The 14,064-nt window shown below is 28.9% G+C and overlaps 1 protein-coding gene and 1 long non-coding RNA gene across 2 annotated transcripts; both read right to left on the bottom strand.

The window, feature by feature from the left end:
* Positions 1–926: 926 nt before the first annotated feature.
* LOC145752671 (uncharacterized) lies at positions 927–6,271 on the bottom strand. Its single transcript, XM_082568988.1, has 10 exons — positions 6,262–6,271; positions 6,022–6,104; positions 5,657–5,807; positions 4,760–4,884; positions 4,058–4,246; positions 3,502–3,628; positions 2,906–3,029; positions 2,344–2,434; positions 1,595–1,718; positions 927–1,042 (listed from the first exon to the last, which is right to left on the bottom strand). The coding sequence occupies exons 1-10, from the start codon at positions 6,269–6,271 to the stop codon at positions 987–989; spliced, it is 1,080 nt and encodes a 359-aa protein (XP_082425114.1). The 3' UTR covers positions 927–986.
* Positions 6,272–6,812: 541 nt separating this feature from the next.
* On the bottom strand, positions 6,813–7,788 carry LOC145753217 (uncharacterized). Its single transcript, XR_014283836.1, has 3 exons — positions 7,720–7,788; positions 7,486–7,572; positions 6,813–7,022 (listed from the first exon to the last, which is right to left on the bottom strand). It is a non-coding gene; the product is annotated as an uncharacterized LOC145753217 (long non-coding RNA).
* Between the last annotated feature and the right edge of the window lie 6,276 nt (positions 7,789–14,064).

Raw genomic sequence — 14,064 nt, 5'->3', positions numbered from 1 at the left:
TAAGCTGCTAATTAAGTTTTGATTCAGCAGGAGTTCATACTGTTTAAAGCTCCTTACTCAAGGGCGCACAGCAAAAGATCACTGGGGATCAAACCAAGGATCTCATTCAGTGTAGAAAATGTTCTGACCACTACACCATACTGCCGGTGCTTTCCAGCTTAGCAAGGGTACATACTGTTTATAGCATCTTACGTAAGGGTTACAGCATGCAAACAGTGAAGATTGAACCCAGAACCTAATGTGGCAAGTGTTCCAACCAATACACCATGCTAACGGTTTATTTTTAGATAAACATGTAAAACTTTACTTGACGATAAATAAAGAAAAATGAAATACATACTGTTTGGTCGGCGACAGCATAATACCCAGGCTGACAAGTAATCACTAAATTACTATTAGTATAGGAACAAGCTGTACCAGCAACACAATTTTGACACATAGTTGCTCCAGCTAAAGACCAAGTACCCTAAAAATAATATAAAACCTGGTTTAGGCTTGCTATAAAATAAAATTTGAACAAAATGTAAAATAAGAATTTAAAAAAAAAAAAAATAATTCTATATCTAATGAGCTTAGTGAAACTATATATAAATATAACCAATCTACAGGCCTACAAAAATAATAAAACTGCAGTTTGTGGCGCATAAGACTGGTGCATAAGATAAAATCGACTAGTTTTTAAAAAGAAAAATGACACACATTTAATACCACATTTTAAGCTAAAAAAACTAAATGTGATTTAAAAATCTATATATAATAAAACAAAGTCAACCCCTGCAAAAATAATTTCATAATTCAGATAAAAAAGATAAAAAATAAAATTCAAACAAAACAAACTTACCGGTAAACAAAATACATTTCCGCTTCCATCTGTGTTTGGACATATCTGACCAGCAGTACATTCGGTGCAAGTCTTCTGCCCCCCAAATGAGTAAAAACCAGTTCCACAAGCTGTCATGTTCATGTCTGAATCTGTATCTGGACATTCAAAACCTGGTGGGCAAGGGGGTACATGATGTTTGCTTCGCCAATGAATACGTTCCTGTTTAGAATTTGTGATATATCATTTAATTAACTTATAAATCAAATTTAAAAATATACAACTATCAAAAATATTTTAATTTAAAAAATATGCAAAAATACACTTTATTATTTATCCTTGATGTAAAAAGGTCAACTACACAGCCTAAACTTAAGTAATATTTGTTACCCCAGTCCCAATTTAACTGTTGCAGTTTTGAATGTTATTAAACAAAAGTGGCCAGCACTTAATCAGCACCGTAACTTCGGGCAATTATAATCTATAATATCCCAAACTGTTAAAGGCAACTCCAGACTGGGTCGGAGTAACTGATGTTACTCTATGTTTAGGCCGTGTAGTCAACCTTCCCACATCGAGAAAAATGATATATATAAAAAACTGCCATTACGTTTTTGCCTCAACAAAAGTTTATACAATTTAAAAATTGAACCTAAAACCTCATATACTATAGCCACTAAACCCTTGTCTCCAAATTAAAATCAAAATTACAAAATTAAGTCCATACATAACCTTAAAATAACTATTGAATTAATTTAATCAAATTATGCTAACCTTCTTGGCATGTTACTATAGAGGCCTGATCAATATAAGGACAAGCAAATCCAGGATCACAGTCTGTACAAGTTGTTTCACCATAAAGAGAATAAGTACCGGATAGACAAGCAGTAGCAACACTCTAAAAAAATAAAGTTTGTATATATACTCAGCATTACATTAAATGGTTATAGTAATACTTAGTTGAAGACAGTTGTAATTATTACTGTTAGCAATTCCTACCCAGACCAAGTCTTAAGTTGACTTCGACAGTTTAAGATATAATTATTTTTTTTTTATATATATAACTTATCATCAATGTGGAAAGGTTGAATGCGCAACCTAAACATCAAGTAACATTAGTTACTCCAACCCAGTCTCGGTTTGCCTTAAGCAATTTAGGATATTATATAGTTTATAATTGCCCATTAATTATGCTGCTGATTAAGTGCTGGCTCAGCAGGAGTTCATACCAGTTACAGCACCTTACTTAAGGGTGCTACAGCATAAGAGCAGTGAGGATTGAACCCACAACCTCATGGTGGTGAAATCTGACTTGGCAGTAGTTAAATACTTATAGTCTCTATAGAATAAAAACAGTAGGAATAAACCTCAACCCTTATATAGCAAAGCCAAATGTCCTTAGCACTACTTCATGATAATAAAAAGTAATACAATATAATAAAGAGTATAATTATTGATTACCCATTAAATATTGCCTTTTTTTATAAACTTATGACTAAATATTTTTGGTCAAAGCAACTTACCCCAGAGCAGCTAGCTCCAGCTGGACAAGCTTGACATTCTGAGCTTCCAGGAGGAAGATAACTTCCGGTCGAACAATTTACAGGAGCAGTCCTAAAAAATTAAGATCACAATATTTTAAATAAATAAACTAATAAACTAAACAAAAAAAACAGTTTAAGGTCAAATTTTCCAAGAAAACTTTTGCACAAATACTTTAAAATATTTTTACTATAGAAATTATTTAAAATCATCCTTTAAAAATAAAACCGGAAGTGTGATGTAAAGGTCAGAACATAACACTTTCTTTACTACATGATGTCCTAGGTTTGAACCTCAGTGCTCTTATGCTGTAGCACCCTTGAGTAAGGCGCTATAAACGGTACAAACTCCAGCTGAGCCAGCACTTAATCAGCAGCTAAATTATCAGGCAGTTATAATCTAAAATATCACAAACTGCCATAGGCAACTCAAGACTGAGTCAGAGTAACTAGTTTTATTCTATGTTTAGGTCGTAAAGTCAACCTTCACAAATCAAGGATAAATATATCTAAGAACAAAAAGAACAAAATAAATTTTATTTACTCAGGGTCGGCGCAAGATGATCCAGTTGGGCAAGCATCACAAGTTGTTGCTCCTTGCGAACCATGTGTTGTTGTTCCTACAGGGCATTTATAAGGAGCAATAGATGCATCAGCACAAGAATATCCTGAAAAACAAAATTTTTAAACAATGTATTTAAACAAGTAAGTAAATATTTAATATAAAATAACGATTTTACAACCTAAATATAGGATGACATTAAATAAATTATTTCAGCATTGAGTTGAATATGGTAGTTTTTTATATATATCTACATATTTTTTTTATATATAAATTTATTCTTGATGCGGAAAGGTCGGCTTCATGACCTAAACATAGAGTAACATAAGTTACCCCAACCCAGCCTTGAGTTGCCTTTGACAGTTTGGGATATTATAGATTATAATTGCCCGATAATTAAAAAGCTGATTAAGAGCTGGCTCAACAGGGGTTTATATTGTTTATAGCACATTGCTCAAGGGCGCTACAGCATGAGAGCAGTGGGGATCGAGCCCAGGACCTCATGTAGTAAAGCCAAGTGTTCTAACCACTACACCTTACAATATTGAATAAAAAAATAACATTTTGTTGACTCTTACCAACTGGACAAGGCTCACAAGTACTTTGTTTACTAGCACTATAGTCTCCTGATCCACAAGCTACTGGACTTACACTTTTGTCCACACATGAAAAATCAGCTGGACAATCACTACATGGAGCATCCCCCTTAAAAAGGATTTCAGATTAATTTTTAATATAGCATTAAAAAAAGTTAACTCTTTTTTAATTAATTTTATTAACCTTTATTTTACTATTAGAACAAATTTAAGTTACCTTTTTTTCGAAATAAGTTTACCAAGTTTTTTAAAACAAGTTTACCGAAATTTACAAAAAACTAATTTACAAAATTTCCTTTTTTTTATCTTAAATTGTAGTCAACATTTTTTTACGAAAACAATTTTTTAACAACAATCTAACTCTAAAACCCATTTAACAGAACATTAAGTGTAATATATATGTATTTATTATTATTGCATTAAAAGTGCATGCCTATGATTTAAATTTACACCAAAAAAAAATTTAATTTTTAACTATTAAAAAAATATATAATGAAAAAAAAAATTTTAATTTTCCAACTAAAGTATTATAATTTACCAGCAAAGAGTAAGTTCCATCACCGCACCCTACTGGTAGTTCACCGCGATCTTCACAAGATTGCCCTCCAGGACAATTAATGCATGCAGTATATGCTCCAGTAGTTGAGTATGTCCCTATTGGACATTGTGTTGGAGAAGCTGGTGAAACTGGGCAGTAAAAACCAGCAGGACAAATAGAGCAGATGGCCTTTAAAAAATACAAATTTTTCTACATATTTTTTTTTTTTAAATTTATCCTCAATGTGGGAAGGCTGATACTACAGCCTAAACATAGAGTAACATTTGCTACCCTTACCAAGTCTTAAGTTAACTTTAACAATAAGAAATAAGGTTTCATAACAGTTTATACTGTTTATAAAGCCCTACATAAAATCACTACAGCATGGAGGCAGTGAGTACCGAACCAAAGACCACAAAATGTGGGTTCAGTCTCCACTGCTCTCATGCTGTAGCGCCCTTGAGTAAGGCACTTTATGCAGTATAAACTCTGCTAAGCCAATACTTAATGAGCAGTTTAGTTATCGAGCAAATATATTCTATAATATCCCAAGTTGCCAAAAGCAACTTAAGACTGGGTCAGGGTAGCTGATGTTACCCTATGTTTAGGTCGTGCAGTCAACCTTTCCACATCAAAGATGAAGATATAAAAAAAATACATAAACACAAACAAGACAACTAATTATTAAAAAAAGTTACTTACATCATTTAGGTGACTAAATTCACCATTGCTACATGGGGTAGGAGCATCAGCTGGATTAGTACATGAAGATCCTGCTGGACATTGCAAACATGTACTTGCCTGTGGTTTCCCATCAGTATGCTGATCTAAAATACAAAATTTTTATTGTAATAAGTATAATGTTATAAGTATAATTGACCGGCAGCGTGGTGTAGTGGTAAGAACACTTGTTACACCACACACGAGGTTGTGGGTTCAATCCCCACTGCTCTAATGCTGTTGCGCCCTTGAGTAAGGCCCTATAAACGGTATAACTCTTGCTGAGCCAGCACTTAATTAGCAGCATAATTACCGGGCAATTATAATTTATAATATCCCAAACTGCCACAGGCAACTCGAGACTGGGTCGGAGTAACTGATGTTACTCTATGTTTAAGTCGCGCATTCGACTTTCCCACATCGAGGATAAAGATGTATACAAAAAAAATGTAATTGTTTTTAATGTGGAAATGCCTACTTTGCAGTTGTAACTATATTAGTAGTATGACATTAGTTACTTTAATGTAGCCTGGGATCCAAATTTTAGATTTTATTTTTTATCCTCGATGTTGAAAAGCCGACTTCACATCTTAAACATAGAGTAACTTCTTTAAGTTGGCTTTAGCAGTTTAAAATATTACTGATCAAAACCTAAAAAATATTCCTATTTTTATGGGCTACAGCTTAAAAAGCAGTGGGGATTGAACCCAAGTTAGCCTTGTCAAAAAACTCAAATATTACTAATTAAAATTTTTTACTTTTTTTAAACTTGAAACTGTTTTATAAGCACTACAGCATGGGAGCAGTAGGAATTAAACCACGAATAGCCTTTTTTGGCTTTAAATCATAAATTAAAAATATGTCATTTTAATGTTTTACCAGGAAGACAGGCCTCGCAAATTCCACTTCCAGCGATAGAGGATGTTCCAGCTAAACAATTATTTTCCACACCCCCTACACACTCCTTACCAGCTGAACAAGGCAAACAAACTGAAGCTTTTGCCCCACTGTAATGCCCACTTTCACATGGCTGAAAACAAAAAAATTAAAACAAAAATAAGAAAAAAGGTCAAAAATTTGCCAACTATTGCATCTATTTATAGATTTCAAATTTTCTAATTTAGGCTAAAAAGTAAACATTTATTAAAATTAAAAACATTTATATTAAAATTTAATAAATTAAGATTGACTCGTTTTCAATTTGTTTTTAAAAATCTAAAATAAACTTTTTTTAGGCTACTTACAATACAGAGTGAAGATCCTTCTGGGCTGAATTGTCCAGCATTACAATCTACTGGAGAACCTGCCACGTTCAAACAACTTTGCCCTAAAAATTTAAAAAAAAGTTATTAAAAATAAAACATACTCAATTGAAATAACATATTAAAGCTTGTGGCAGCCTTTTTGTGCAGTTATTGGTTTGTCAAGGTGCCTAATAAGAGTTATAGTCAAACTTAGAAAGCGCTTTCCCAAATTTGCCTAACAAGACTTCATTAAAAAAATTAAGTAGTTTATTTAAAGGTAAGTTGGTCACAGAAATAAGCTTATCCTAATAAGCTTACGAGTTGGTGGGATTTAAGCTGATTGCTTAATCGTTCTTAAACTTAGACGCAAAATGTTAGTTTTAATAACAATGTCTTCAAGAACGTAGGGCAAAAATCTTGAAACTATAAATAAAGGTTAAAATGTAATTAGAATGCTTTAAAATTAAACACTAGGTTTATTATAATACAAAAGTTACTTACTTTTGGTGCACAAGCAAGGAAAATAATATTTCTTTCTTTTTCATCGAGTTTAGGTTATTTTCTAGGTAAAGTTTTATTTTTGTTGAATATCGCGAGATTTCTAATGGATACTAATGATTTTTAAGAGTAGGTTTAATAAGGAGGAAAAGGCCAATCCAGGTGTAAAACTATATTATTGTCTACCCAGAATCAAAATTATAGAGTTGGTAAATAGAGTCGATATATCAGTTTAACTTGAACTTAAAAGGATAGGTTCACTAAAGGAGGAAGGACCAATCCAGATGTAACGTTAGACTAGTGTCTACCCAGTATTTAAATATATATGGTGGTAAATTTATATGATTCTATTGTCCACCCAGTATCAAAATTATAGAGTAGGATAGGGCAAGACTGATCCAATATTGACGACTTTTTTTTTTAATAATACTAAAAGGTCATTAAAGTTTTTTGTTTGGTTCATCTTTGTCTTGAAAAGTTTTTTTCTTCCTTGACATTTACAACTAAATAGATAAAAGTTCAATAACATTTTTTTGTATATATCTTTATCCTCAATGTGGGAAAGTCGAATGTGCATTTAACGTAGAGTAACATCAGTTACTTCGACCCAGTCTCAAGTTGCCTGTGGCAGTTTGGGATATTATAGATTATATTTGCCCGATAATTATGCTGCTGATTAAGTGCTGGCTCAGCAGGAGTTCATACCGTTTATACCGCCTTACTCAAGGGCGCTACAGCATGAGAGCAGTGGGGATTAAACCCATGACCTCATGTGTGGTGTAGCAAGTGTTTCTTACATATATAATTTTTTTTAAAAATCATTATTTAATTCTTTTTTATCAGGTTTAGGTTATCTTAATAAAGGTTGGAAGATTCCTAATAATAGAGAAATCCAAGTTTTTTTAACAAATATTATAAATTGAAAAATTATTGAAAAAAATTTAAAAACTGAGCCAAAGTACTTACATGAGTGTATGCACATTTCTTGATCTTTATTTAATAACATGATTTAATCAACAATCGACTTCTCCTTTCTGAGAGGTTGAAAGGTCACTAGATAAACAAGCGAAAATAAAATTTAAAACTTTTATTTAATAAACTATTATAAGACAAGCGAATTTATTTTATACAGAGACAAAAAAATTATGTTAAGTTTTTTTTTAAATTAAAAAAAATATTCAAATAAAAATTTTACTGTACTTTTTGGTATATCTTCCTTGTCATTTATCTAGATTACATTTTTTGAGTAAAATATCAATTTCGTTGAACTTAAATAAAAGATGTTTGTTAAAATTATAAAAAAGAGCTTTTTTTAAAAGTGATTGGTTTGTACAAAGGCTTACCTAAAAATAGGTTAAACAACAAAAGGACCTACTCATACTTAAATTGTTCGTAGATGCTAACATAAAAATACTATAAAAAGTGCCTACCCATATTTTATTACTTTAAAAAGGTTTTTACACAAAAAACAACCTTTATGTAAATAAAGAAATATTTATCTAAAAGTAATTTAGTTACAAAGATAAACTCACCCAAAGAAAGTTTTCAAGTTAAGATTTGTTGTTTAATCTTACTTAAACTTGGACACAAAAGGCTAGGTTCAATAACAAAAATTCTTTTTCTTAGAAGACTTCTAATACAGTAACTAAAATAATATGAGAGTTGATTAAATATTTTATACAGTATTCTAAATTGTTATATTAAATTTATTTTACCAAAAATGAGTTAAAGTACATACATAAGAGCACTCAAATTTCTTGATACTTATTCTTTGATAAAAATGTTTAATTGACAGCTGACTTCACCTTCTTGAGAGGTTTAAAGGTTGAAACTAAAAAAACAAGTAAAAAATAGTAGATAAATATAATTTTTTTTTTAGATAAATATAAAAATTTTAGTTTGATATTTTAAACTAGTAAAATACTTTAACCTGATTTGGTATAGTGGGTTACAAAACAAACTTTTATAACCTACTAATAATGAATAATCTTGCAAATTTTAATTAACAAACTATCAGTAGAATAAAACAGGGACAAATTAATATAGTAAGTAATTTTTTTGTATAGGCCTATCTTTGTTAGCGTGACAATTTTCTAGATTACATAATAAAGAAATCACCAATTTGTTGTGCTAAAATGAATAATGTTTGTTAAATTTATATAAAGTATTTATTAGAAGTAATAGGTTTGTAAAAGGGCCTACTAAAAAAAGGTTTTATATTTAAATTAATTTAAGGTATCAATCGAAAAATATTACAAAATGTGCCTATTAAGATTTGATTCGAACAAAACATGTTTATCTAAATCAAAACATGGTAATTTAGTCACAGAAATAAGCTTACCCAGAGTAAAGTTTTCAAGTTGGTTTTATTTAAGCCAGTAGTTTAATCTTTCTTAATCTTGGACACAAGATGCTGGGTTCAATAACAATGTTGGTCTCGGAGACTATAAATGAAAGTTTAAAATGTAATTAGAATACTATAAATTTAAAGATGTAAAATAAAAAAGTACTTACTGTGGTGCACACACAAAGAAGGTGGCAACGGTCTCAAAACAGTCCGAAAATTGTTAGAAGGGCCAATCCAGATGTAACGTTAGACTAGTGTCTACCCAGTATTTAAATATATATGGTGGTAAATTTATATGATATTTCAGTTTCATTTAAACCTTTAGTGTAGGTTGAAGGACTTCTGAGATAATCAATACTAGTCCAATTTCGACAACTGTTTCTTCAATTTATTAATATCCAAAGACCATTAAAGTTTTTGTTTGGTTTCCCCTTGTCTTTGAAAGTTTTTCTTTTTTTTAAATTTACAAACTAAAAAAATAAAAATGTAGTAAGTTATTATAAAAATTTAAATTAAAAACATAAATAACTTTCATATTGAAAAAGTTGCTTACTTTTAGTACATACAATAAAAAGATTATTCAATTTTTTTTATCGGTATTAGGTTATCTTTTTGAAGGTTGAAAGGTTTCTAATAGAGTAACATTAGTTATTAAATAGTTTATTAAATTCTATAAATCAAAATATTATTTTTTTATTACAAAAACCAAGTTTGAAGTACTTACAGAGGGTATGCACATTTCCTGATCGTACTTTTTTTAAATATTTTTGAAGCAATTATCTAGATTGCATTTTCTGTGTAAAATATCATTTTTGTCAGGCTAAAATATTAAAATCTTCGGTAAATTTATAAAAAATGCTTTTTTAAAGTTATTGTTTTGTAAAAAAAGCTTTGTAAAAAGTAGTGTGTCTACCAAAAATTTATTCCAACAAAGGAAAGTATTTATAATTTAGTTACAAAAATAAGCTTAGAACTAATTATGTTACAGAAATAAGCTTACCTAAAGTTACTTACTTAAACCTGAACACAAGATGCTTAGTTAATAACAATGGCTTAAAGGGTTAGGTACAACAGTCACGAAATAGTCCCAAAATTGGTGAATAAGCCAATCCAGATAGGCTTGGTAAAGTCTGATCTGATAGGTCAGCTGCATTAATAAAAGTTTAAAATGTTAAATATGAAGATTACCGTTTAAAAAACATGTATATAACTTTTAAACTCACTCGTGAGGCCCACACAGAGATCTAATTCTTTTTTATTAGGTATTTTTTATTGACAACTGATTTCATCTTCTGATAAGGTAGAAAGGTTACAACTGTAGAAATAAGCAAAAATAAAAATTAGTTATTAATATTTTTTCTGTTTGTTATTCTTAACATATTTATCCTATCAGTTAAAAAATATGAAACAAAAAAATTAAGGAACAAAAAAAATTAAGAAACAAAAAAATAAGGTAGGCCTAGTGTTTAAATATAATGTATATCTTTGGTAATGTTTATCTAGATTACATTTTCTGAATAAAATACCAATTTTTGTTCCGAAAGAAAAATACAATTGTTAAATATATAAAAAGTGCTTTTTCAAAATTATTAGTTTTTTTGCATTCCAAAATTTTACTGTAAACTGAAAATGTGCTTACCCATATTTAAATTAATCTGAGGAGGTTCTTACAAATAAGTGGCTTTTAAGACTATATTTTCACAATAAAACATTTATTTAAAGTTAATTTAGCCAAGAAATAAGCTTACTTTATTTGTTCGATCCTATCTAGGCTTTAAAAAAATGTTGGTAAAATAACTATGTTATAATCGCTTCAAAGGCTTTGTGATAATAAAAGTAAAAAGTACTATAGACTGTAACAAAATAATAAAATTTAGTTAGAATTGTAAGGTACTATAACAAACTTTCATAACCCTTTATTGATAAATAATTCTGCAAAATTTACAAAGGTAATACAAAATGTGCCTACCACAACTTTAGTCAGAAAAATATATTTATATCTTAACTTAATTTGATTACAGAAATAAGCTTACCAGGAGTAAAGTTTTTGAGTTGATTTTAACTAATCCAATTGTTTAATTTTTCTAAAATTTGTACACAAGTTGGTGGGATTAACAACTGTCTTCCTGGTCTTAGGTGCAAAGGCAGTGAGAATGGCCAAGAACGTGAAAAATTTGCTTTCTTTATCAATAGGGTTGTTGACTTAATTAAAGAAAAAAAAATAAGCATAATTTAAAGCGCCTAAAAAATTATAAATATTTAAAAAAGTTTTTACGTGAGTGCTCGCAAATAAAAACTTCCTTGGGTTGCAGAAATCTTGATTGTTCTTTTTTACGTTCAGTTATTCTAAACAAATATGTCGAACTGAGAAATTAGTTAGATGAATAAATACTAAATCTTTTGTTCATTATTTTTAATATGTATATTACTTTAAAAATAAAAATCATTTACTTTAAAAACTATACTTATAAGTTTAAATGAGAAAATAACACTTACTCAACAAAATTCCACATTTGAAAATAAAAAGAGTTTTTAATTTAATTATATAATGCTTACCATACTTATTAGTGATATTTTATTCTGATTCAGGATTTTTTTGGAAAGAATTGAACTACTTTCTTTAAACCTTTTTTTAATAAAATTGTCATAAACCTAAATAATAACAACATCTTGTTAAAACAAACAGAACTTTTGTACTTTATGGTCCCCAGTATTAGTAAGGATCATAAAGTACGAAAGAAAAGTAGCAAGGACTGTGAAGTACAAGAGTTCATTTGACAACTGTAAAATAAAAGTGATTAATTCGAACAATTGTTCATTAAACAAAACAAATTTTAATTAAAATTAATGAAGGTTGTACAAAATAAAATTTATATATTCAAAAAAAAAAGGATAACAACAAAAATATTTTATGTTTGTATGTGTCATGTATATAATAACAACATTTAAAAAAAATAGACACCTTATGCCTGATGGCATGCACATTAACTGGCTTCTTTTTTAGTCAAATATCATAACCATAATAGCAATATTTACAATCTTTATACCATGCACACATGCCAGAATGTTACCGAGCAAAAATGAGTAAGCTATTTCATGACACACCTGTAGCATAATTCTGCATACGGTTTCTAAAAATAGACCCTGTGAAACGGTTTAGATTGTTTAAAAACTTTTGGCACAGAGTCATTTTAATCTATCATGGGATTGTTTATGGTAGGATAATAAGAATAACTTGGTAGTGCATATATAGCAATGTAAAATTTAGTTTTGGAGTTAAAAATTGTCCTTATGCAATTTTGAATTTAGTTTTAATTAAAAAATAAAATTTTTAAATTTTTTTAAAAAAAATAAAATTTTTAAATTTTTTTGCCTACAACATTTTACATATTTTAATAGTTTTAGTATAAATTTGACCATAAAGATGTTAAGGAATTTTATAACAATAAACATCAAAATATAAGTTTAAATAATTTTATTTTATGCATGTTAAATTTTTTTCAACAAAATCCATACTTTTAAATTTTAAAAATTTTGTATATACATGCTTTTTTTACAAAGCTTATATTAGCTTCGGTATTAAAAAAAAATAAGAAAAAGGACATTGTGATCACAAAGAATGAACACACTTTAATTAAAAACAAAGAAGTTTAATTTTGTGTTATTAATGTATTGTATACATGTGTTGTGTTAAGTTTGCCAGGAATAAACTAACACCACATATTGTTAATTGTGTGTTTTTTGCAAAATATTTGTTGAAGCTTGACAAAAGTTTTTTTTAAGTCGTCACTCTTTGAATTTTCTTTGCATGGTTACTTTTTAATTGTGCTTTGAAAATACACAATTCAATAACCAGCTGTTTGGTTAACTTTGCTTGGAAATTTGTTATTATTCACTTTCCACCAATTTTTCTTTTCCAACAGTTTTCTTTAAATTAACATTGTAGTTTGGCATGTTTTTGTAAGCAATTTAGTTTTTCCTTTTTTCAAAATAGTTTTTAACATGCTTTTAGTGTTTACAATGTTTTTTCATAGTAAGTTTTATTTTGTTAGAGCATAACAACAGCAAAAATGAACCTCAAATTTTAAAAAGAAACGATGTCCAAGTTTTTATACTGCAGTACGTGTGTATTATTCTTTACTCAGTATTGTTTTTTAAAGCTCTTTATTTCTTTTCAAGGCTTTATTTAATGTAACACAGCAGCATTTTAGTTGTTCGTAAATTCATTGAAGTAAAATTAGCATAATGTCTTGTCTGCACAGTTTTTTTAGTTTTGCTCTAAATTTCAGAAAATTTTCAACCATCACTATTTTACTTGTTGTTACATAAAAATAGTTTTTAGTTTTTTTATGCACATTTTTTTCATTTTTGGTTCATCAGCAAAATATTTTTATTTATTTTTCCTTGATTTCCCTTTTTTCACTTTTTTTAAAAGGGTTTTTAACATGCTTTTAGTGTTTTCAATGTTTTTTCAGAGTAAGTTTTATTTTGTAGAGCATAACAACAGCAAAAATGAACCTCAAATCTTAAAAAAGAAACGATGTTCAAGTATTTTTATACTGCGTATGTCATGTGTAAAACTTTTTCTTCAGTATTGCTTTTTAAATTCTTTTATATTTCTTTTCAATGCTTCTTTTATGTACCACAGTAATATTTTTAGTTATTCGTAAATTTGTTGAAGTAAAATTTGCATAACATCTGCATAGTTTTTTTTGTTTTTGCTTTCCATTTCAGATAATTTTCAATTTATTACTATTCTACTTGTTCGTTACGTAAAAATAGTTTTTAGTTTTTTTGAGGCACATTTTTTTCTTTCTTGATTCACCAGCAAAATATTTTATTTTTCCTTGTTTTTTAATTCATAAGTAGAATTATAACTTGGTGTATCAGCATGATGATTAGCTCTTTTACTGTTCTTAGATTTGTTGTCCATCTTACAACATCATAGTTTTTTTGACAGTAATGCTTCTTGGAAAGTTTGTTTTAACATTTCATTTTTTTTGCTTCTTGGAAAGTTTGTTTTAACGTTTCATTTTTATTGAATAATTAAGCTCAAAATCAGTGTCCAAAAGATATGCAGATTGATGTCAGTTTCATATTTTGCAATATTTGCACAAGTTTTTTTGTGTTTATGTTTTGTTGAAAATTGTTTTATACTAAAGTGGGTACTCCAGGAACGACCACACTTTAATATCGAA

The sequence above is a fragment of the Corella eumyota genome, chromosome 5, assembly GCF_963082875.1.
Source record: "Corella eumyota chromosome 5, kaCorEumy4.1, whole genome shotgun sequence".
In the NCBI taxonomy this organism is placed as follows: Eukaryota; Metazoa; Chordata; class Ascidiacea; order Phlebobranchia; family Corellidae; genus Corella; species Corella eumyota.
The sequence above is the reverse complement of the archived record's forward strand: the minus strand, read 5'-3'. Positions and strand labels throughout refer to the sequence as shown.